This window comes from Bombina bombina, chromosome 1 (genome assembly GCF_027579735.1).
Source record: "Bombina bombina isolate aBomBom1 chromosome 1, aBomBom1.pri, whole genome shotgun sequence".
NCBI lineage: Eukaryota > Metazoa > Chordata > Amphibia > Anura > Bombinatoridae > Bombina > Bombina bombina.
In genome coordinates, this window is record NC_069499.1 from 277,186,057 (window position 1) to 277,212,548 (window position 26,492).

The 26,492-nt window shown below is 39.8% G+C and overlaps 1 protein-coding gene across 3 annotated transcripts in view; it reads right to left on the bottom strand.

The window, feature by feature from the left end:
* Positions 1-26,492, bottom strand: part of SLC35F5 (solute carrier family 35 member F5) — a 286,304-nt gene that overhangs the window by 40,074 nt on the left and 219,738 nt on the right. For all 3 annotated transcript variants that reach the window (XM_053698004.1, XM_053698002.1, XM_053698003.1), the window contains 2 exons: positions 7,556-7,710; positions 7,376-7,467 (listed from right to left, as the gene is read on the bottom strand). In XM_053698004.1, the coding sequence (XP_053553979.1) occupies positions 7,383-7,467; positions 7,556-7,710 (240 nt within the window). In that variant the 3' untranslated portion in view covers positions 7,376-7,382. The remainder of the gene's footprint in view (positions 1-7,375; positions 7,468-7,555; positions 7,711-26,492) is intronic.

The window sequence follows — 26,492 nt, forward strand, 5'->3', positions numbered from 1 at the left end:
AAGTGCCGGGTCAAGACCAAAAACCTTGTGGAACAATCACAAAGTTACCTGGAAATGAAATTTGCGCCAAAGTTGATGCATGCCATACCCCCATGGGGTCTTGAACTCTGATCTCTCATAATGTATCCCAGTGGCAGTCCACTCAGCCCCAAAAGGCCTCTAAGATAACACCCACAAAGTATGAAGACAAAGGAAGGGCCCAAAAGAGATCAGAACTCCATGATTGAGAGACTATGACAGTCTCTAAAGATCAAGACTGGATCAACCCTCAGAAGACATACAGGTCAAGGGATTAACGAATGAATGAGCATCCTAAAACTCCCATCGGTTGACGGCAAGAGAGACTGCATAACAATCCCCCAGATCCCCAAGTATATAGGATCCAAAAGGGGATACTACAGGACAAAAATGGTCCCTAAGAACCTAGTCTTGCAACCAGATGACCGAAAGTCCTACCCCAAAAAGGCAAGGGGAAGCAAAAAGCATAGCAATCCTCAAAAAAAAGGAGAGAAACACTGGCGAAAATCAGACAATCCAATCCACAAGGAGTACCAATAGGGGGGAATAATCACCCCCTACACTAGGTACTGGAGATCTCCAAGCAATCATCTCCCTCCTCGGATGAAAGGACTCTAGCTCCTGTCAAAAGACCTCCGGAACTAAAAACATGCTATCATAGCAGAATTCTTAATCCCAGCAAAGCACGTAAGCTATGCAGGGATAAAACACTTAGTATTGAGTGCGACCAACATTGGACGCCCCACCAAGATGAAATAATGTAGGACCAGCCTGATATCTAGGATAGAAAGGCCTCCTATAACTTGTAGAACAAGAAAGACAACCTTTTAACAAGAGGTAAGCAAACTTAGTACCCAAAGAGGACCAGCCTGTTGTCAAGGATACAAAATGTCTGATATAACCTCAAAATAACAGTGAACTAGTACCCAACCAGGACCAGCCTTGCCAGGGTTCAATCAAACTGTTCAAGGCCTAACTGAAAGTTCAAACCCTAGCAGGGCTAGACTAAACAAACAGACAAACGGCAGACAAATAAGCTCTGAGGCTTAAACATTGTCTCAGCATTTTTGTTTTGTGACTCCCGCCGGGAGCAACAACCATTGCGACCATAAAATCACTAGTATCACAATCCCAGAGAAGAAAAAAAAATCCTAAAAGGAAAAGACTACAACAGTCTCGAGCTCCGGAAATAAAAGAAACACATTCTAACCGGATCAAAAGAAAGTAGGCAGCACCTGCAGGTGAACGCCAAAAAGGAATAGAAACACTAACAGGGCCAGCTTGTCAGAGACCTGATTCCTCAAGAGCTCAGAACTGGGATTAGATACACAAACAAAAGACAATCAGGAGTAGGATCCACATCCCATCCACTCGTCTAGCGTTGTTCGCCAACAGAAACAAAAGACTGAGGATCTGGTAGCAAATAAAGACTGAAATCCTCCAAAGCCTCCAATACCTGCCTCAGCAGTACACGCAGGCGTGTCAATCTGAAGCTAAAGGCAAAACTCATCTCCGGCGGGGCATTTGAAGGCCCGATCCTGACGGCAGTACCCCTGAAGCTTTAGAGCGAACCGCTCCCCCAGAGGAAAGACCTGTCTCATCTGGCCCCCACAGGTTAAGAGTATTCGAATAAGCTCTTCACTGGCCCTTAGGAAGCTGTAAATGCACCAACCCCAAAAATATGGCCATGCGCAACCAAGCAGCAACATCTGGTGGACATAAACCTCCTTCTGGAGAAGGGGTAATGGTATTTGGGACAACTGCCTGTGTAGGAACAGAAAATTCACGGGACACAGAATCCTGAGAGGTGGACGGCTCAGCGGTCTCTAATCTCTCCCCAGAGGAAGAAAAGAGCACTCAATTATGGCATACGGAACATAATTGATTGGGCTGGATTACCTAGGCCCCCATACAATCTAAGCAGGAAACAGAATCTAAATCCGAGAAATCCTGGCTGGACAAATTTTGTACAAAAATAACTGGCACCTCACACCCCCAATGGCTGGGGCATTCACCACCTTCTATGACCCAGACAAGTAGAAAACAGACCCTCTCCACCGACACTCAGTCAAGAATACGGAAATGGAGAACAAAAACGTGACCACGCCCGGTCATGAGGTGCAACCCACAGGCCAAGGAAAAGCATGCCAGTCCCATCAAGAACTGCGTAGTTTGAAAAACTTGTACATTCTGTAAAAGCCATGAGCCCCAACATCACTACACAAAAGCAGACAGAATCACATAACAAATATGATTAAAGTACCCCACTGTTCAATAACCCTATCTCAAAGAGTACTACCCTCCATAACAGACTACTCCGTAATCTTCTGACACTTCTCTGCCAACCTCCTGTGACGAAAGGCAAAGAATGACTGGGGTATGAGGGAAGTTGGGGAGGTATTTAAGCCTTTGGGTGGGGGGTCTTTGCCTCCTCCTGGTGGCCAGGTTCTGTATTTCTCAAAAGTAATGAGTGCAGCTGGTTTTAAGAAGAAAATTGCAGTTCAAACTGTACAGAGGCTGAACTCGCTGCATATTCAAAAGAAAAAGAGCGGAACTCTCCAGCACTGCAAGCTCTCTCTCATTTCTATATATGAAGGAGAAACAAGCCCAGGGCAATACAGCGTTGCATGATTTGAGAGTTTTGGCACTTACACTTTGCATTTTAGATTACTTTACACTTTAGATTGGGACCTTTCAGTATTATAGCATTTAAGCTTTGCACTCTCTCATTTATATTCTAATAGATTTAGCTCTAGCAGTGATTTTACACATTCTGATTATGTTTTTAGAGTGTCTGTGTTACTTTAGCAAATTCGGATCATAATTTGTATATTTCTGTGTAGCTTTTACAAATTACATTGCACAATGAATTTGCTGCATTGCAAACTAAAACGGACAGCTTCAGAATGGGGGAGGGACAGGGCAGTTCCCTGAGCTGAACAGGGTATGTCTGAAGCTCTCTCACAAGTCTTGTGAAATTTTGTAAGCATTTTAAAACAAGCTTGTCTCATTGATATGTCTTGCTAGCTGGTGAAGTTTCCTCATGATTCACAATATATTTATAGTGAAAAAAGTTCAGTTTAATTTGTAAATGATGCAAACGGAGCCTTTATATCAGTCCCAGTTCTTCTCCAGTTGCCTTCTCTCTCCCAAGTGAAATTTTGTATTCCAGAGAGCTTTATTACTTTCTATGGAAGGCATCTCTCATCTCTTTGCGATTTCCAGGTTCCTCCTTTTTTCTTAGAGAATTCAGGGAGTTCTGCCTCTGTGAAGTCAGCACTATAATCTCTCTCCAAACTAGAGAATGTTTGATTATCTGATCCATAGAAATTAATGACGCTCTCTGGGAAACTGAAGCTGGCAGTTTTTCAGTTTAAATTTAAGACATGCAAAGTGCAATCTAATATATATATATATATATATATATATATATATATATATATATATATATATATATATATATATATATATATATATATATATATATATGAGCTTAATTTGTTAAAGTTACATAATCCGAATTTGTAAAATTAAAATCCTAAATACACTGCTGTATACAAAATAAAATACAAAATAGAAAGTGCAAAGTTTAAATGCAGCAGAACTGTCATGTCATGCAGTGCTATATTGCACTGGACTGGTCTCTCCTTCAAATACAAAAATACAGGGAACGACCCTTGGAGAAGTAAAGCAAAATCTGTCTTTTGAAAATTTCACTAGGGATCTCACAGTGCTGGATGATCATTTTAGAATATCTCACCTGAGCAGAGAGGTTTTGAATACCGGGGCCTCTGTATCTTTTACTCTTCCTTGTAAAATTGTACATTAATTGTAATATATTGATTTGTGCATCTCTTCTCAAAAATTATATTACAGAATTGGAAAATGTTCAGAAAGAAAAAACCAAACCTAATAAGAAAATGTTTCTGAATGAGAGATAGCCATATTAGGCTCATTTCATGATGCTAATAATTTCTACATTGTCAAGAGAAATATATTTATCCAAACAATTAATAAAAAAACAATAGAAACAGTGCTAAGGCTACAGTAAACATAATTTTACAAAAAGTCAGTACAGTTGTGAGAAACAGACTCAGGAGTGAATGTGAGAGCAAATTCACAGCAAAAAAGGGCTTTGAGGATTTAACTTTTAAAAATTAATTTTATAAGTTAATCCTGGAAGGAACCAGATTTACAGTTTGGATTTGAGTTGCCCCATAAATTTATTCAGCATTTAATTTTTAACATTGGGGAACAGTGCACAGTTAGTTTCCTTTATAACACTAGCAGTCATCCTTGCATTGTTTATAAATATGGTCCTTATACATTCATTATAAATATTACACAAGATGATTGTATTACCTGCAGACTCACTTTAACCATTTTAGGACATTTCCGACAGCTCGACAGTTCTTTGATCTTCCCTAACTGGATTGTTAAGTTAATTGTTTTTCTAAAATAAGTTTTCTGGTTGTTCATACTTTTCTGCACCTGTGTATTACTATGATGGTGGTAACTCTCTTATTTACTTTTTTAATAATATGGGTCCCAGCTTCAGAATGGGGGAGGGACAGGGCAGTTCCCTGAGCTGAACAGGGTATGTCTGAAGCTCTCTCACAAGTCTTGTGAAATTTTGTAAGCATTTTAAAACAAGCTTGTCTCATTGATATGTCTTGCTAGCTGGTGAAGTTTGCTCATGATTCACAATACATTTATAGTGAAAAAAGTTCAGTTTAATTTGTAAATGATGCAAACGGAGCCTTTATATCAGTCCCAGTTCTTCTCCAGTTGCCTTCTCTCTTCCATGTGAAATTTTGTATTCCAGAGAGCTTTATTACTTTCTATGGAAGGCATCTCTCATCTCTTTGCGATTTCCAGGTTCCTCCTTTTTTCTTAGAGAATTCAGGGAGTTCTGCCTCTGTGAAGTCAGCACTATAATCTCTCTCCAAACTAGAGAATGTTTGATTATCTGATCCATAGAAATTAATGACGCTCTCTGGGAAACTGAAGCTGGCAGTTTTTCAGTTTAAATTTAAGACATGCAAAGTGCAATCTCCCATCTCTTCTGCTCGCTCTCTCCGATCTCTTTTGCTCTCTCCCCCCTCTCTTTTGCTCTCTCCCCCCTCTCTCTTGCTCTCTCTACCCCCTCTCTTCTGCGCTCTCTCCCCTCTCTCTTTTGCTCTCTTCTCCCTCTTTCTTTTGCGCTCTCTCCCCCAAGTTTTTAAGCTCTCTCTCTCCCCCCTCTCTTTTGCACTCTCTCCCCTATCTCTTTTGCTCTCCCTCCCCCCTCTTTTTGCTTTCTCTCCCCTCTCTTTTGCTCGCTATCTCTCCCCCTTCTCTTTTGCTCTCTTTCTCTCTCCCCCTCGTTTTTGCTCTCGCTCTCTCTCCCCTCTCTTTTGCTCTCTCTCCCCTCTCTTTTGCTCTTTCTCTCCCCTCTCTTTTGCTCTTTCTCTCCCCTCTCTTTTGCTCTTTCTCTCCCCTCTCTTTTGCTCTTTCTCTCCCCTCTCTTTTGCTCTTTCTCTCCCCTCTCTTTTGCTCTTTCTCTCCCCTCTCTTTTGCTCTTTCTCTCCCCTCTCTTTTGCTCTCTCTCCCCCCTCTCTTTTGCTCTCTCTCCCCCCTCTCTTTTCCTCTCTCCCCTCTCTTTTGCTCTCTCTCTCTCCCCCTCTCTTTTGCTCTCTCTCCCCTCTCTTTTGCTCTCTCTCTCTCCCTCTCTTTTGCTCTCTCTCCCCCCCTCTCTTTTGCTCTCTCTCCCCCCTCTCTTTTGCTCTCTCTCCCCCCTCTCTTTTGCTCTCTCTCCCCTCTCTTTTGCTCTCTCTCTCCCCTCTTTTGCTCTCTCTCCCCCTCTCTTTTACTCTCTCTCCCCCTCTCTTTTGCTCTCTTTCTCTCTCCCCCTCGTTTTTGCTCTCGCTCTCTCCCCCTCTTTTGCTCCCCCCTCTCTTTTGCTCTCTCCCTCCCCCCTCTTTTGCTCTCTCTCCCCTCTCTCTTTTGCTCTCTCTCCCCTCTCTCTTTTGCTCTCTCTCTCCCCCTCTCTTTCTCTCTCCCCCTCGTTTTTGCTCTCGCTCTCTCCCCCTCTTTTGCTCCCCCCTCTCTTTTGCTCTCTCCCTCCCCCCTCTTTTGCTCTCTCTCCCCTCTCTCTTTTGCTCTCTCTCCCCTCTCTCTTTTGCTCTCTCTCCCCTCTCTCTTTTGCTCTCTCTCCCCTCTCTCTTTTGCTCTCTCTCCCCCCTCTTTTGCTCTCTCTTCCCCCTATTTTGCTCTCTCTTCCCCCTATTTTGCTCTCTCTCTCCACCCTCTTTTGCGCTCTCTCCCCTCTCTTTTGCTCTCCCTCTTTCTTTTACTTTCTCTCCCCCTCTCTTTTGCTAACTTTCACTATCCCCCTCTCTTTTGCTCTCTCGCTCTCTCCCTTCTCTTTTGCTCTCTCCCCCCTCTCTTTTGCTCTCTCTCCCCTTCTCTTTTGCTCTCTCTCCCTCTCTTTTGCTTTCTCTCCCCTCTCTTTAACTCTCTCTCCCCCCTCTCTTTTGCTCTCTTTCTCTCCCCCCTCTCTTTAGCTCTCTCTCCCCCTCTCTTTTGCTCTCTCTCCCCCCTCTATTTTGCTCTCTCCCCTCTCTTTTGCTCTCTCTCCCCTTTCTTTTGCTTTCTCTCCCCTCTTTTTAACTCTCTCTCCCCTCTCTTTTGCTCTCTTTCTCTCTCCCCCTCTCTTTAGCTCTCTCTCCCCCCTCTCTTTCTCTCTCCCCCTCTCTTTTGCGCTCTCTCTCTCCCCCTCTATTTGTCTCTCTCTTTCCCCTCTCTTTTGCTCTCTCGATCTCTCCCCCCTCTTTTTCGCTCTCAGGCCACGCCCACCCCTGGTTGACCACGCCAACTCCTGGGTCGGACACGCCCCCATTGTGGCACTCCCGTCAGTCATGCTCCTGTCACGCCCGCTACTTCCGGTCATGCCCATAACCACGCCCCCACAATGGCCGATCTGATCTTGATGTCTGAAGTTGATCCTAAAAGCCAGGTATGTTTGTCCTTGCGCAGTCTCTACTGTGCATGACTGCATCTGACAAACATACCTCGCCTTTTATTATATAGGATTTGTTTAACAATAAATATTTTAAAGGTTTTCTAATTCAATAGTCATACTTAATGTTGATATTATGAAATGTGTACTGACTTTCTGTTTAATATTTTTGTTTGCTATCACTTTGTGCTGCACTACGTACTTTTCATAGGAAACACATGTGATTATATTGATTGTTCTATGTTTTATATTCTTATGTATTTTTATTTCGGGCAAAACCTCAATAAAAAAAATCAACATAATAAGTACTTAGATTACATAAACTGGGATATAAGTATTTCTAAGACATGTACATACCATAAATTTACGGACTGCTAGTTGCTCCACTGTCTTGAGATACACTGTGCAGCGGTATCAAACTTTCAGTCTGCTCTGTGTCCTCAGATGTCCTAGAATCAAACCTTAAAGTCATTCCTATACAGTAGGCATTAGTGAAAACTGTCCCAGGATGCTAAAGTTAGTTTAGACACAACTTACCTCTGAATCCGATGCTTTCTGCATATAAAGGCAAAAATTCTTCTGATTCCAACCATGACTGGATCCCAATTATTATAATGGCACAGAAGTGTCACAATGAAAAACGATATAAAAACAGGAAGAGCTCCTGCAAAAAACACCCATGAAAAGTGCACCTGTAACACAAGTGCAGTAATTTTAATATAAACACAACCATTTAAACATATTTAAAGTAATTTTAATATGAACACAACCATTTAAACATATAAACAACAGTGTTATTTATTTATTTTATAAAAACAAGCAAAATATGAATTTTTGTTGGTTGGCTACATGGAAGATACAAAGACTGTCCAGAATGCTTTGTGAGTCCTGCATTTCCATGAAACATCTTAATGTAATGATAAGATCTTCCTACTATCAAATGAGGGTTCTTATGATTTCAAAAGGTGAGGTGATAAATACGGAACACACAAAACAGTTCCAATGCTGTAAAGTTGAAACCATAAACAATGATCTTAAGAGCAAATAATTTTGCTGAACTAACAAAATTTAGAACTGAGGATGAATGGGATCCTTGAAGTCAGGATAAATTACTTCCACAAATACTCCCACACTTGTCGGATAGGAGAGTGACACCATACTAAATCTTAAAGTGTTGGTCTAGTCAAAATTAAACTTTAATGATTCAGATAGGGCATGCAATTTTAAACAACTTTACAAATTACTTTTATCATTATATTTGTTTTGTTCTCTATCAGACAAGTTCCACATAACTAACGGTACAAGACAGGGGTGCCCATTGTCCCCCATTTTATTTGCATTGTCTATAAAAGCACTAGCACACAAAAATAGGAATGATGAAAACATATCAGGAAACAAAATAAAAGGCAATTAATATAAATTTGCAATGTACGCGGACAATGTCTTACTAACTCTTACAAATTTACAAACTTCACTCCAGAGTATGGCATAGTTTCAAATTTTCAATTAAATTTAAAAAAATAAAAAAACATAATTTATGTAAGAACTTACCTGATAAATTCATTTCTTTCATATTAGCAAGAGTCCATGAGCTAGTGACGTATGGGATATACATTCCTACCAGGAGGGGCAAAGTTTCCCAAACCTCAAAATGCCTATAAATACACCCCTCACCACACCCACAAATCAGTTTAACGAATAGCCAAGAAGTGGGGTGATAAAAAAAGTGCGAAAGCATATAAAATAAGGAATTGGAATAGTTGTGCTTTATACAAAAAAATCATAACCACCATAAAAAAGGGTGGGCCTCATGGACTCTTGCTAATATGAAAGAAATGAATTTATCAGGTAAGTTCTTACATAAATTATGTTTTCTTTCATGTAATTAGCAAGAGTCCATGAGCTAGTGACGTATGGGATAATGACTACCCAAGATGTGGATCTTTCCACGCAAGAGTCACTAGAGAGGGAGGGATAAAATAAAGACAGCCAATTCCTGCTGAAAATAATCCACACCCAAAATAAAGTTTAATGAAAACATAAGCAGAAGATTCAAACTGAAACCGCTGCCTGAAGTACTTTTCTACCAAAAACTGCTTCAGAAGAAGAAAACACATCAAAATGGTAGAATTTAGTAAAAGTATGCAAAGAGGACCAAGTTGCTGCTTTGCAAATCTGATCAACCGAAGCCTCATTCCTAAACGCCCAGGAAGTAGAAACTGACCTAGTAGAATGAGCTGTAATCCTTTGAGGCGGAGTTTTACCCGACTCGACATAAGCATGGTGAATTAAGGATTTCAACCAAGATGCCAAAGAAATGGCAGAAGCTTTCTGACCTTTTCTAGAAACGGAAAAGATGACAAATAGACTAGAAGTCTTTCGGAAAGACTTAGTAGCCTCAACATAATATTTCAAAGCTCTAACAACATCCAAAGAATGCAACGATTTCTCCTTTCTTAGGATTAGGACATAATGAAGGAACCACAATTTCTCTACTAATGTTGTTGGAATTCACAACCTTAGGTAAAAATTCAAAAGAAGTTCGCAACACTGCCTTATCCTGATGAAAAATCAGAAAAGGAGACTCACAAGAAAGAGCAGATAATTCAGAGACTCTTCTGGCAGAAGAGATGGCCAAAAGGAACAAAACTTTCCAAGGAAAGTAATTTAATGTCCAATGAATGCATGGGTTCAAAAGGAGGAGCTTGAAGAGCCCTCAGAACCAAATTCAAACTCCAAGAAGGAGAAATAGACTTAATGACAGGCTTTATACGAACCAAAGCTTGTACAAAACAATTAATATCAGGAAGATTAGCAATCTTTCTGTGAAAAAGAACAGAAAGAGCAGAGATTTGTCCTTTCAAGGAACTTGCGGACAAACCTTTATCTAAACCATCCTGAAGAAACTGTAAAATTCTCGGAATTCTAAAAGAATGCCAGGAAAAATGATGAGAAAGACACCAAGAAATATAAGTCTTCCAGACTCTATAATATATCTCTCTAGATACAGATTTACGAGCCTGTAACATAGTATTAATCACAGAGTCAGAGAAACCTCTTTGACCAAGGATCAAGCGTTCAATCTCCATACCTTTAAATTTAAGGATTTGAGATCCTGATGGAAGAAAGGACCTTGCGACAGAAGGTCTGGTCTTAACGTAAGAGTCCACGGCTGGCAAGAGGCCATCCGGACAAGATCTGCATACCAAAACCTGTGAGGCCATGCTGGAGCTACCAGCAGAACAAACGAGCATTCCTTCAGAATCTTGGAGATTACTCTTGGAAGAAGAACTAGAGGCGGAAAGATATAGGCAGGATGATACTTCCAAGGAAGTGATAATGCATCCACTGCCTCCGCCTGAGGATCCCGGGATCTGTACAGATACCTGGGAAGTTTCTTGTTTAGATGAGAAGCCATCAGATCTATTTCTGGGAGTTCCCACATTTGAACAATCTGAAGAAATACCTCTGGGTGAAGAGACCATTCGCCCGGATGCAACGTTTGGCGACTGAGATAATCCGCTTCCCAATTGTCTATACCTGGGATATGAACCGCAGAGATTAGACAGGAGCTGGATTCCGCCCAAACCAGAATTTGAGATACTTCTTTCATAGCCAGAGGACTGTGAGTCCCTCCTTGATGATTGATGTATGCCACAGTTGTCTGTCTGAAAACAAATGAACGACTCTCTCTTCAGAAGAGGCCAAGACTGAAGAGCTCTGAAAATTGCACGGAGTTCCAAAATATTGATCGGTAATCTCACCTCCTGAGATTCCCAAACCCCTTGTGCCGTCAGAGACCCCCTGAAGACTGAGCAAGTACCAAGATATCGTCCAAATAAGGAAATACCACAATACCCTGTTCTCTGATTACAGACAGAAGGGCACCGAGAACCTTTGTAAAAATTCTTGGAGCTGTAGCTAGGCCAAACGGCAGAGCCACAAACTGGTAATGCTTGTCCAGGAAAGAGAATCTCAGGAACTGATAGTGAGCTGGATGAATCGGAATATGCAGATATGCATCCTGTAAATCTATTGTAGACATATAATGCCCTTGCTGAACAAAAGGCAAGATAGTCCTTACAGTTACCATTTTGAATGTTGGTATCCTTACATAACGATTCAATATTTTTAGATCCAGAACTGGTCTGAAGGAATTCTCCTTCTTGGGTACAATGAAGAGATTCGAATAAAACCCCAGCCCCTGTTCCAAAACTGGAACTGGCATAATTACTCCAGCCAACTCTAGATCTGAAACACATTTCAGAAATGCTTGAGCTTTCACTGGGTTTACTGGGACACGGGAAAGAAAAAATCTCTTTGCAGGAGGTCTTATCTTGAAACCAATTATGTACCCTTCTGAAACAATGCTCTGAATCCAAAGATTGTGAACAGAATTGATCCAAATTTCTTTGAAAAAACGTAATCTGCCCCCTACCAGCTGAGCTGGAATGAGGGCCGCACCTTCATGTGGACTTATAAGCTGGCTTTGCTTTTCTAGAAGGCTTGGATTTATTCCAGACTGGAGATGGTTTCCAAACTGAAACTGCTCCTGAGGATGAAGGATCAGGCTTTTGTTCTTTGTTGAAACGAAAGGAACGAAAACGATTATTAGCCCTGTTTTTACCTTTAGATTTTTTATCCTGTGGTAAAAAAGTTCCTTTCCCACCAGTAACAGTTGAGATAATAGAATCCAACTGAGAACCAAATAATTTATTACCCTGGAAAGAAAGGGAAAGTAGAGTTGATTTAGAAGACATATCAGCATTCCAAGTTTTAAGCCATAAAGCTCTTCTAGCTAAAATAGCTAGAGACATAAACCTGACATCAACTCTGATAATATCAAAAATGGCATCACAGATAAAATTATTAGCATGTTGAAGAAGAATAATAATATTATGAGAATCATGATCTGTTACTTGTTGCGCTAAAGTTTCCAACCAAAAAGTTGAAGCTGCAGCAACATCAGCCAATGATATAGCAGGTCTAAGAAGATTACCTGAACACAGATAAGCTTTTCTTAGAAAGGATTCAATTTTCCTATCTAAAGGATCCTTAAAGGAAGTACCATCTGCCGTAGGAATAGTAGTACGTTTAGCAAGGGTAGAAATAGCCCCATCAACTTTAGGGATTTTGTCCCAAAACTCTAATCTGTTGGACGGTACAGGATATAATTGCTTAAAACGTTTAGAAGGAGTAAATGAATTACCCAAATTATTCCATTCTCTGGAAATTACTTCAGAAATAGCACCAGGAACAGGAAAAACTTCTGGAATAACCACAGGAGATCTAAAGACCTTGTCTAAACGTTTAGATTTAGTATCAAGAGGACCAGAATCCTCAATTTCTAATGCAATTAGGACTTGTTTAAGTAAAGAACGGATAAATTCCATTTTAAATAAATATGACGATTCATCAGCATCAACCTCTGAGACAGAATCCTCTGTATCAGAAGAATCATTAGAATCAGAATGATGATGTTCATTTAAAAATTCATCTGTATAAAGAGAAGTTTTAAAAGACTTTTTATGTTTACCAGAAGGAGGAATAACATAAATAATAAGGAATGTTGATGGAACTGCAACAGGTAATGGTACTTTACTAAAGGAAATATTTTCTGCATTAACAAGTTTGTCATGACATTTAATACAAACAACAGCTGGAGGAACAACTACCAAAAGTTTACAGCAGATACACTTAGCTTTGGTAGTTCCAGCACCAGGCAGCGATTTTCCAGTAGTATCTTCTGACTCAGTTGCAACGTGGGACATCTTGCAATATGTAATAGAAAAAACAACATATAAAGCAAAATTGATCAAATTCCTTAAATGACAGTTTCAGGAATGGGAAAAAATGCCAGTGAACAAGCTTCTAGCAACCAGAAGCAACAAAAGATGAGACTTAAATAAAGTGGAGACAAAATTGACGCCCACATTATTTGGCGCCTAAATGCTATTAGCGCCAAAAATGACGCCACATCCGGAACGCCGACATTTTTGGCGCGAAAAACTTCAAAAATGACGCAACTTCCGGCGACACGTATGACGCCGGAAATAGAAAAAAAATTTCGCGCCAAGAAAGTCCGCGCCAAGAATGACGCAATAAAATGAAGCATTTTCAGCCCCCGCGAGCCTAACAGCCCACAGGGAAAAAGTCAAATTTTAAGGTAAGATAAAAATGATATATTCAAATGCATTATCCCAAATATGAAACTGACTGTCTGAAATAAGGAAATGTTGAACATCCTGAGTCAAGGCAAATAAATGTTTGAATACATATATTTAGAACTTTATAAAAAAGTGCCCAACCATAGCTTTAGAGTGTCACAGAAAATAAGACTTACTTACCCCAGGACACTCATCTACATGTTGTAGAAAGCCAAACCAGTACTGAAACAAAAATCAGCAGAGGTAATGGTATAAATATAAGAGTATATCGTCGATCTGAAAAGGGAGGTAAGAGATGAATCTCTACGACCGATAACAGAGAACCCATGAAATAGACCCCGTAGAAGGAGATCATTGAATTCAAACAGGCAATACTCTCCTCACATCCCTCAGACATTCACTGCACGCTGAGAGGAAAACCGGGCTCCAACCTGCTGCGGAGCGCATATCAACGTAGAATCTAGCACAAACTTACTTCACCACCTCCATAGGAGGCAAAGTTTGTAAAACTGATTTGTGGGTGTGGTGAGGGGTGTATTTATAGGCATTTTGAGGTTTGGGAAACTTTGCCCCTCCTGGTAGGAATGTATATCCCATATGTCACTAGCTCATGGACTCTTGCTAATTACATGAAAGAAATACTTAATATATCAATGTAACATAACTCCTTCATACAGACCACATCAGACAGCCCCCTTTGCATACAAAGTAAAAGATGAAATACCTGGGAATATTTATCTCACCTGACCCAAACACATTATTTGAAGCTAATTATAATTTATTATTGCAATCCATTTTTAGTGACTTATCAAATTTGAAAAATAAATCTATTTCATGGCTGGGTAGAATTAGCGTAATCAAAATTAATATCCTCCCGTGAATTTTATACATCCTCCAGGCATTACCCATTTCACTACCATATACTTATATACAAAAATTACAAAATCACTTTAATAACTAAATATATATGGAAAGACATTAGGCCAAGTATACAAAAAAAACAACTTTATATCTTACAAAAGAACAAGGAGGCTTAGGGGTACCTGATTTAGCCAAATACAGATTAGCCAGATTAGACTAAAGTACAACTAATGAAAACAAACAATTGACACAAATAGATAGACAAATACTGCACAGGGAAAATATAGGCACCATAGCGTGGATACACGCAAAACATAGACCAAAACAAATTGCTAAATATCCTGTGCTTAAGGAATTCTTTTCAGTTTGGGCTCAGTAATAAATACAACTAGTAAAATTTTGACTGGAATATCTCCACTGACCCCATTTAAAACACAATCCAGCAATACCTATACCTAACATTGCAATAAATGCAGACAAACCGACCCACGGTAAAGCATCATTCCAATTTATCAGTTAAAAACATATGAAGAAATAAATGGCACGGAACCCGGGCTCTTACCTTATTGTTTCTCATATGCACAGCTGAAAATTTTTTATGAAACTCACACACATAAAAATCAGCTTGCTAGACAAACAACAGCCTTTGAAAAATTATGCATCATGAAACACACACCGCCTCATTCTACCTCACTAAGCTACAAAATCCTACTAGCACCAGACACAAACTCCCTACTGAGCTACACTAGTGCTTGGCACAAGGAACACAGATTAGACATGACAAACCAAGAATGGCTAGAAGTATTCAGAATAACAAGAGCCTCTTCCATTTCTTCAAGGGTTTTGGAAACTAACCTCAAATTTTTAACACGTTGGTACCTAACACCCCATAGATTACAAAAGATATATCCTAAATCAACAGGCAGGTGTTGGAGAGGTTTACGGGGAAAGAGGCACCAAGTTACACATTTGGTATGATTACAGTTACAGTGCATGCTATATATGTTTGATGTGGTGACTCTGCACTCTGAGGGGATTTATGATTATACATCGGGCATTACCCACAGCCGCCTGGGTAATGTCCATTTTACCATCCTAATATTACCCAATATCTGACTTTTTACACAATACCATCATATGTAGAAATATGTATTTATGAATAAATAGAACATATTCTTCTATGTGAAGAACATTGGAATGTGAAAAACTAAATTTATGCTTACTTGATAAATTTCTTTCTTTCTTGACATGGTGAATCCATGGATCATCATCAATTATTGTTGGAAATATCACTCCTGGCAAGCAGGAGGCAAAGAGCACCACAGCAGAGCTAATAAGTATCAATTCCCTTCCCTCAAACCCCAGTCATTCGACCGAAGGAAAGGAGAGAAAGGAAATAACACAAGGTGCACAGGTGCCTATGGATTATATAAAAAAAACTGTCGGGGAAAAAAGGGAGGGCCGTGGACTCACTGTGTCAAGAAAGAAAGAAATTTATCAGGCAAGCATAAATTTTGTTTTCTTTGTAATGACATGGTGAGTCCACGGGTCATCAATTTCTGTTTGGAATCAATACCAAAGCTAGAGGACACAGATGATATGGGAGGGCAAGACAGAAGGTACCACTGCCTGAAGAACCTTTCTCCCAAAAGAAACCTCAGCCGAGGCTTTAGTATCGAATTTATAAAAAAGAATGTAACGAAGACCAAGTTGCAGCCTTACAGATCTGTTCAACAGAGGACTCACTCTTGGAGGCCCAAGAAAAAGACACCGCCCTGTTGGAATGAGATGTAAATCTCTCAGGAGGCTGCAGTCCAGCAGTCTCATATGGCAAAACAAAAAATAATACTTCTTAATCAGAAAGAAGAAAAATGGCAGTAGCTTTCTGACCTTAACTTTTCCAGAAAACAAACAAAGAAAAGGACTGATGAAAGTCCTTGTTGCCTGCAAAAAGAACTTAACACACACAATGTCTAAGTTGTGTAATAAACGTTCCTTATGAGAAGGAGGATAAGGACAGAAGAGAAGGAATAACATATTCCAGTCCGAAACAACCTTAGGAAGAAACCAAACTTGGTACGGGGAACTGCCTTATCTGAAGAACAATGAGATAAGGAGAATCACACTGCAAGCTGAGAGTTCAGAACTCTCCGAGCAGAAGAATAGCAGTAAGAAACAACACCTTCCAAGATAAAAACGTAATATCTATGGAATGCATAGGCTCCAACGGAGCCTTTTGTAAAACCTTAAGAACAAGGTTAAGACTCCAAGGTGGAGCCAATGAAATAAACACAGGCCTGATTCTGACCAGGGCCTGACAAAAGATTGTACCTCCGGCATGCCCGCCAGAAACCTGCGTAGCAGATAGAAAGAGCAGAAATCTGACCCTTCAGGGTACTGACAGATAACCCCTTCTCAAGGCCATCCTGGAGAAAGGATATAATCCTTGGAATCCTATAGACACATGAAAGCTATTTACACCATATCTTATGATAAATCCGTCTAGAAACAGGCTTACGAGCCTGAACCATGGTCTCAATAACCAATTTAGAAAATCCACGCGTATCAAGTGTTCAATCTCCAAGCAGACAGCTTCAGAGAAACAATACTCATATGAAGGAAGGGCCCCTGAAGCAGAAGGTCCTTCCTGAGAAAAAGTCTCCACTAGATCTGCATACCAGCTCTTGCAAGGCCACGCAGGAGCTATAAGAATCACTGATGCTCTCTTCTTCTTTATCCGAGCGACGACTCACAGAAGGAGAGCAAATGGAGGAAACAGACATGCCAACTGGAGGTTCCAAGGAACTGCCAAAGTATCTATCAGAAAGGCTAGAGGGTCTCTCGACCTCGAAACACCCATTTACCTGGAGAACACTTCCGGATGGAGTTCCCACTCCCGGAATAAACAATCTATCTGCTCAGGAATCCACTCCCAAACTCCACCCCTGGGATGTGGATGGCAGATAGACTACAATTGTAAGCCTCCGCCCACTGCTAGCTACCTCTTACAAGCAAAGGCATTCTGGTTCCTTCCTCGTGGATGGTAAGCTACAGAGAATATGTCCGACCACAACCGAAAATGCCAATTGAGGATTGAAAATAGCTCTCCACTCCAAGAAATTTATGAGGGGAGCTGACTCAAAATGAATCCAGAGTCCCTGCACCGAGAAAGAGTCTCAGAACAACCCCCCGGCCCAGCGGGAAGGCGACTGTGGTCTCATCACCCAGGAATGTCTCCAGAAACCTCCGCCCTGAGATATATACACCTTATAAACCACAACGAGAGAGACACACTTGTTGACTGATAATAACAACTAGTATTTATATAGCGTCTTACTCCCAGTGGGACTTAAAGCGCTTTTTCAGCGCTCACTCTCAGAATTATTCAAATTAGCAGCTGAATAGTAATAGTTGTTAATATTACTCAATATAGAATTATCCATCGAGACAGATCCAAGACTTCTCCATATTGTGTAAATTAGCCAAGGGACTGATGTGCATAAGACCACTACGGGAAAGAGATTCATCTCGATCTATCCTTTGCGACAGATCGCAAGTCCTCCATTTTATAGAGAATAACAAGGGAATGATGTCCATGGAATATAAGACCAATTCCCTTCATATTCCTTCTTTAAATAGGCTTTCCCTCTAGTCAGAGCATTTACCAACTGATCTACCTCACCGGTCTAACTAGAGCCGCTGGAAAGATAAAGGAAACGCAACTGCAGCTAAATCCAAAACTTCCAACCTTCTGGTTACAAAGTGGAAGCTATCTACCGGACCACAAGGATTCCCTGTTGATCAGGCAGAAGAATTAAAAATAGAGAACTACTCTCCCAAATCCTCTTGTAGAGAGAGGAAGGAATAAATCCTTAATTATCTGACCTCAGATAGAAAGTTCTCCTACTAAAGTATCTATCAAGGTCCTCAATAAATTATCGTAGACAGGACAGAGAAACCCATCTCCAAATTTAATTCCAAATCATGGAAACGTATATTGGGCAAAATCTCCGGAAAAGAGAAATTGCTCAAATAAGGATGACACTTGAACCAAATAAGTTCAGAAGGCACTGCAATATCCCAAGACACAAAATGTATTTCAAGGATGAAGAAACTCAGACACTTGCCAGAGTTCCAAGAGAGCAATAAAGCCCATCATTTATCTATGTATGTTATAAACAGACCCCGTTGAACTAAAGGAGAGAAGTTAGAAGTGCAAAACCTGACTTTAGGTAATACCTAGATCCCTTTCCCAGACTGGGACTGGGATTATCACTCCTAGATTGCAGCTACTCCAAAAGGGGAAACTTTCTCTAGGAGGAATATTAAAGTTGGATGGATCGCATAAAGAGAAAAGAAAAACTTCCCTTGGCAAAAGGAAGAACAACCTCTCTTCGAAAAGTCGGAGGATGCATCTGCCAGGCCAATACCAGACCTTGAAAGAAAAGAACGCCAGAGGCGTGGATCTGGAGGAGCATAGGAATTGAATCTGCCACTGCAGAAACTATAAGGCCTAGGTGGTATCTGCTGAACAAGAACTTATTCACAGTGCCCACGGCCTATCACAGCAAATCTAGAAGACAATGCACTGCCCGAAATAAACCTCCATTTTTTTTTATCCCCTGGATCTGTAAGGAGCAGCTATCCCCATAGAGATTGAAGTACTCTGTGCCATAGCAGCACAGTGCAGGAGGGCATACGGAAGACAGGGAGACAAGTATCCCTAGATATTCCTGTGCAAATATCCACAGTCCGTCTATAGACACTTCCTCACAAGAAGGAACATTATAGCGGAACTATCCAAGGTTGACAACGACAGGCTTATTGATGTCGTCCAAGTAGCTAATACCTCCTTTAACAGTACACAAGGTGAATAAGCATACATCTGAGGAATACCACTTCAGCATCAGACGAAGGAAATATACCGTCCGCATCTGAGATTCTACCGTCTCTTCTTACCTGACTTAGGGGAGAGATCAGTCTAAGTAGCAGAAGCAGAAACCTTACCATCTGAAAATTGTAAAGTCCTCTTGCGTTTTCCCTGTAGATAAGGGGAAAAAAACAGATAAAACCACAGATACAGCAGAGGATACATGAGCTGCAGAATCTGTAGGCAAATATACTCCCCTAGGAGATTGAGAGGAACTGCAGGGCACTGTATGTGACGCCAGTGAAACTTGGGACACTAAAGGAGAAGCTGTTCTATACAAGATCATACAAGGACACATTGGGCTCAGAGGTTAAAATATATCAAATTTTTGCTTAGAAAAAAACCACAGCGACACCCCTGTCCTGGTTAAATATTATAACTGACAGGAAAGGTATGAAAGACAGTTGTATGTTGTAACTCAAGTCCTTCTAATTACATAGGAACAGTCCATCAAACAGACTTAAGCCCACATAGGCTGGAAGAGCACAACATACTTAACCCCTTAAAGGCTGGGGCACTATAGGCTGGAGTTTAATTAAAATATAATTAAAACATAGTGGTAATTTATAATGGCCTCATAAATATAAAATATATTATAGGATAAGGCTTCCTGACTGTGATTATTAGAAAAAAACAACGTGAGGAATAAAGCACTTATATGACTGCACTCTTGCGTTTTCTCTTGACAGAAACCGCAGTTGAAACACTAATTAGTAAACGGCACGCAGCAACTCTTGCATTGCATGAGTCTTCCAGAGGAATCGCCTAACAACTTTGCGCTCTTTTCTTAAGTAGACAAGGGGGCATGGCCAACGACCAGCTCAGAAAGAGAGCCGAAAATAGCGATTCCCCTCCACAACTAAAGGAAGGAGGCGGAACTCGTCAGAATTAGCTACGAGAGAGGACAGAGATAAAGCGCGCAGTATAATTATCTTGCGCCTCATCTGTCATAGCCGCCACAGAGGAAAATGCTCCGGCAGTCCGATAAGGATAGTGCAACAAAAACACTACACATAGAGAAAAATAATAAACCCTGAAGAAAGCCCAACATAGCGCAGCTCCACAATAAAGAGTGCGCACTTACTACACACAGTGTCAGGGTGGAAACCCTCTTATAGATAGCAGGATTAAGACCCTTTTAAACTATTTACTAGGAACATGAGTAAAACTGCACTCGGATTGCCCAGAAAATGCCATTAACCCCTAATAAGCCCTATACCATAAACAGGGAATACTCCATAAAGTAATATCCCCCAGTCTCCTGGTCACCAGTGCCTGCATCCTTCCTGAAATATCCTACCCCAGGATATATATACGTGTCCCAAGAATTGCAGTCTATTATCTGAAGTACAAGTCCCCCATAATTATAGAAAACTGAGCACTTACCTGCATCTAGCCATCCGGCAGGGGGACAGCCTACCCAGCGTCAGAGGATGTCGCTCCTCAAAGAGGCCTGTAGAAAAAAGAAAGACAGAGTAAGCTTATTTAGGCTTTCTATACCAGGGCAGCATAATGTTAGGAAATCGCAGTGAGGCTGTCATGAACCAAGCCTCCAGACTAAAAAGAAAAGGTCTGGGAGGCATTCTGCTAGGAAGGGCTGTGAAGGGATTTGAACCTGTGGCTCTGTGCTTGTCAGTCAGTTTGCTTGCATGTTGAGCCACAGCCAATTCTAGCAATAGCATGGAACCTAAAATATATGATATATTACTATTTTGTCTTGCTTGTAATTATACAGGTGCAAAACACAGGTGCTCTTAATTTTGGAATTACTCAGAACAAATCCTGTGCAAAACCTCCCTATTTTAGGATGGCTCTTAGACTGCATTTTGTCTTCACATTGGATCTGTTTTGTCACAAGTCAGAACCTGTTTCCTGTACTTCTGTTCTGTACTTATTTGGAGAAAGACTTCACCTTTGCACCTGTTTACAAGGTATTACCAGGAGAAAGACTTTACCTTTAAACCTGTTACCTGTTTACAAGTTTGTTTCCTGCCTTGTGCAAATCCTGCATTTCAGTTATTACCAGGAGAAAGACTTTCCTTTTTGAATCTGCATCTCTGCTTAATTTGTTTGGTTATTTCCACTCCTGCCGTATGTGGACTTAACATACCTGAGTAGCACATTTAAATGTACCCTGCAATTATTTGCTAAATCAAAGTATTTTGTTATTTTAATAAATCTGATATATTTTCAATCTATATACTAATCTTCCTTTAAATCAACAGTTCCAGACAATGAGGCTCTCACAAGATATCCTGAGACAGAACATGACAGAGGCCTACCTCCCAAGTTCCCAACTGCTTAAAAGCCACCACAGCCCTCCTGAAGAGACTAACATGGAGTACAGCTATACCCAATGTGATGGAAGAGCAGAGCAATCCTGCCCTGACTTCAAAACAAAAAATTCTTGGTAGAAGAAATCTTTATCCTCCTCCTTGCACTAGAGGCAAACAGAATGACTGGGGTTTGTGGGAAGGGAAGTGATACTTATCAGCTCTGCTGTGGTGCTCTCTGTCTCCTCCTGCTGGCCAGGAGTGATATTCCCAACAGTAATTGATGATGATCCGAGGACTCACCATCTCATTAGAAAGAAATATATTTTCATTTTGGATTAGCGCACTTGAGAATAGACAATCGGGTTTGCCCGTGAGTAGGGTGCTAGGTTTTTTTCCAACTTTTTTTGCTGAATTTACTTATAAGAGGAAATAGGTTATCATGCACCCAATATTCTAAGTTTAGCTTTCTGCGCGCAAGTAAAAACCATTTACTTTCAACTTGTAATTTGAGCTCAACATGTTTTGCGCAAAAAGCTTACTTCTAGTGCATTTGTAATCTGACCACAAAATATTGAGGTCTATCAGGAGTGCTGACAACCAGATGGAAGTATTGTTTTGTGATATCCCCAGTTTACAGTGACTATATGACTTCAATATAAAACAAAAATACACATTTGTAAAAATGTAGCTCACAAGAATATTCTGAACTACAATTAGGGTTTCAATAAGTATTATTCCATATTTTGCACAAGCTCATTTGCATTAAAGGGGTAGAAAGGTCAAAATTGAAATGTGCCTTAAATGCATTTCAAATTGAAACAAGCATTTTTGCAATATACTTCTGATAGTGTCCGGATGCCAGGAATCAGACTGAGATGAGAAGTGCAAAAATAATCACACCTTTATTAATAGCAAAAAATAATAAAAAGTCCACAAGTCAAATAACAAGCCAGGAAACAAAACCAGAGCTGGCAGTCAGACGAGTTGAGTCAGGAGCCAAAGCGAATAGTCAGACGAGTCGAGTCAGGAGCCAAAGCGAGTAGTCAGACAAGCCAAAATCAGGAACAAGGAGAACAACAGAGTCAGGAACAAGCCAGGGATCAGGAACCAGGAGGGACGTCAGACAGCCAGGTAATACACAGGAGCTCTTACAAACAGGTCTGAGACAACGCAAGGGCAAAGCATACTGAACAGAGGCCCTTTAAATAATAAGTGATGACATCACAATTCTGAAACTGCATCCTGACTCACATGGATGATGTACACCAGTCTGGCCATAAAAGGAAGTGCAGGAAATGAGCAGCATCACACAGTATGCACCAGAGTCAGCAAGAGAGGTGAGTAAAATGGCTGCCAGCAGCACATGGCAAACAAAACAGGGAAAAAACCCTGACAGATAGAGAATAAAGCCAATATGGCTGATGTATATACACAATATGGCTGATATATGGACAATATGGGTGTATTTAGAGTCACTTTCTAGTAACTTCTGGAATCACAGTTTTACTCACACAAAGTCTCCTCTAGAAATGACATATCTTATGGACCATGAGAGCCTAGAAATGTCAACATCGGAATCACAGGGAACTAATGACAGATTAAATACGACAACGCCTAAACAGACTAGGAAATCACCCCCTATACAATATAAAGGGCCTAAAGTCCAGAGACTAGATCAATGAAAGCCTATTAGAGCTGAACCTTAGTTTAGAGACAATAAGACTACATACTTACTGTTTTAACTATGGACTTACCCACTAACGATAGAACCTGTGAATTGAAACTTGATAGTGTTCTGGACTTTGAACTCCAAGTGTAAGAATGCTACAGAAATCAGGGACTGTAAACCAATTAAAAATTAAATAATTACCTATCAGTAGAATATCAGAAGTCATCCCTGAGAATTAAACACAAATTCTACTACAAAGGGAATAAAAGGAAAATCCCTAAACAAAACTGTAAAAAAACCCAAAAAAAAAAACAGAGATCCTTAAACATTTTTATGACTATTACTCTTTATTATATTGACAATCCAGCTAACCCTCAGGATGAGAATCTTAATATACATCTGGAAAATTATCTGGACTAATGTGCAATATCTAAACTATCGGCACAAAGAGTAGACAAATCGAACGCCCATATCTCTTTGATTGAGTCTGCGTCAGCCATTGAAGAACTCAATCCTGGAAAAAGCCGTAGTCTAGACGGGTTCTTGGTTAAATACTATAAATTATTTACCCCTGTTTTACTCCCACATCTTCATAACATGTTCATATCTGAAACTACCCCTTTTCCTAGATTCAATGCTTGAAGTATGTCACTGTCCTACCGAAGCCTGCTGCTAAAATTAAACTGAATTATTCACTCCAATATGTTTTCCATATTCAATGGCATGTCAGGTGTGTCCCTTAACCCCACTGCTATTTATCCTGGCAATGGGAGATTGCAGCTACAAAAATCAGACAAGATGAGAGAATTACATGTAATCGCTTAGGCACAATGTGAGATTTTTTCTCACATTGACTGCACCAAAATGTTCACTGATAGAATTGAATAAAGAATGAACTCTATACGGCCAGTATTATAATTTTAGGGTAAATGCCACGAAATCTGAATTTTGTTCACCTACAAATATTCATCAGATTGTGAGAGATTATAAATTATCATACCACAAAGAGCCCATAACATATTTAGGTGTTTATTTATCTTACGATCCCCATTTATTGTTTTCCCTGAACTATAAAACATTATTGAATAATATCCAACAAGAGCAAAATGGCTAGCATAATAAGACACTCTCATGGCTAGGTAGAATAAATGCCATTCATTTTATACCTTTTTCAAACAGTTCCAATTCTAATCCCCGAAACATTTCTCCATAATTTACAAGGCATTTTAAGTAATTCTGTCTGGCAGAATAAATGTCCCAGAAAATCGAAAGCAACTATATACAGACCAAAGAATAGAGGAGGCCTTGGAATGCAGCATCTGAGTTACTAATGGCTAGCAGGAGCTTTGGTTCACATCATAGATTGGTGCAAGAACTCACCACATAAAGGGGGGGGGTAAGTCTTGAACATACTTTGGCAAATATAGGACAACTTAGAGGCGGCTGTTGGCTTCTTCCTTCTCAGAGAAAGCTAGGTCCCCCAATAACTACAACAATTACGAAGACGTGGGATATGCATATTCTCAGATCCGAGGTTATAATCGACAATATCTTCTATTGTTAACTCCATTAATAGGTGGCCCAAACCTACTACTAAGTTTCATATCTACCCCCTCAAAACCTGAGGTTTTACAAACTGATATGCTATGCATTATTACAGAATGGTAGGTTAAAACCACAGGCAGAGCTTGAGTCTGTATGAGGTGACATCTTCCATCATTGGTACAAATACATACAGATGCCCCACTTTATTTCCACTCATACCGACAACAAAAATATTAGTAGACCCCTTACTCTCTTATTTAATATTAATGTAATACTTATTTTTATACTAGGAGGTACACTTTACTTTACTTATAAACATTTATTATCTTACCTCTCCAGAAACCTAACGTCATATTGTTAAAAAAAAAAGGGAAGGAGAGCTTCAAATCTCCCATACCCGTAAAACACTGGCCTAAACTTTAAAAAAACACGAGGGCCTGTGCACACGTACTCAAGCTCATAGAGCTGAATATGGTGTGTATTACTTCTGTGAAGACTTCATTTGTGTCATATAAGCCACCACTAACTGACTTAGGTGTGTTATTTGGCGCATGGGCACTCACATGATATGTGTGTATGCAGCTGGAAAGCAGAAATAACTTTTACCAGAAGAATTTTTATTAAAGGAAGTATATTGCAAAAATGCTCCTACTTCACAATGAAATGCACCCATATACATTTAAATTTTGACCTTTCTATCCCTTTAAACTATGCAACAAAGTAAATAACACAAATACGTGCACCACAGCTTACTAAAGTTAGTGAACACTTGCTCTACAGACTAATGCAGTCATTTAAGCTCCAACAATACTGTGGTAACAGGGAATAACAGCAAACCATGAAAAAAGAGTAACAATAGCAAAATTTCCATGCTTACTAGGTGTTTCAGATCTACTTTAGCAATGTTATCAATCTCTGCAAGTACTGACTGCAGCCCTGTAATGTTTGCCAATAATGATAATTACTGTGCACTTTATCAAGATGGCATGTGGACAGGTAACGCTTTTTTCCTTCTTTTTTTAAAATCACATAATACTGTGATGTTACTGTGTGTTGTACTGCCATCAGCATTCTTCTACAGGCTTGTGGACATTCTGGAAACTATATTTCATATATAAGAATATTGACACATTGACTATGATAATACAACAATAAGAAATTCCAATATGCAGCATTTAGAAAGTTTATAGTCAAATTTCAACCTTGGGAAAAATAACCAAATATATATCCCCATTCTAGCATAACTCATTACTCTACAATTAACATACAAGAAAAGAAGAAGAAAAGATCTATGTCTAAAACTTAAATAAAAGAACACACTTGAGGCTTGTGAAGTCTTCAATGCTATGCATTTTTCTGTATATTTAATAGACTCCCTTTCTTTGTGTGATGTATAGATTACCTATTAACTTTTTTCTCCAACAAGAGGGGTTATATGTGGTTTATTTGGAATGTGTAACTAATCTTGTAATAAATAATATACTATACAATAGTTCAACATGGCACTGCTCAGGTATTAGTGAACAAGTGCCAAGCTAGCATGAAACGCGTATGGTGGGAGCAACGGTTATGACCCTCACTGCGTTGCTGTATTTAGGGATATAAACTTGGACATAATAGTTTGTTTTTTAACTGGACATTGAAAGTCACCGTTCTTTCGAGAGAAGTGCAGTTACTTACTAAATACATATGCATTTTTCAAGTATTTCGCTTTTATTTTAAATATAATTGTTCTTATCAAAATGCACTAAATCTATAGTGTTTTTCATCAGAATAATGCCTTCTCTAGTGGAAACTGTTGTCTACAGCACTGACACATAAAGCCATTCTAAAGGGATGGTTTTTGGTGCTATATATTTGTGGATAAAAATATATTTCCAAACACTTTATTTGCATTTGAGTTAATCCAGCCAAAGTAATGTGCATCAGTAACACTTATCAAGATTACTTTCTTTATGCATGATTGTATATCAGCTGACATATCACAATTCACACACAGATGTGAATCAACGGCAGGATTACTTTT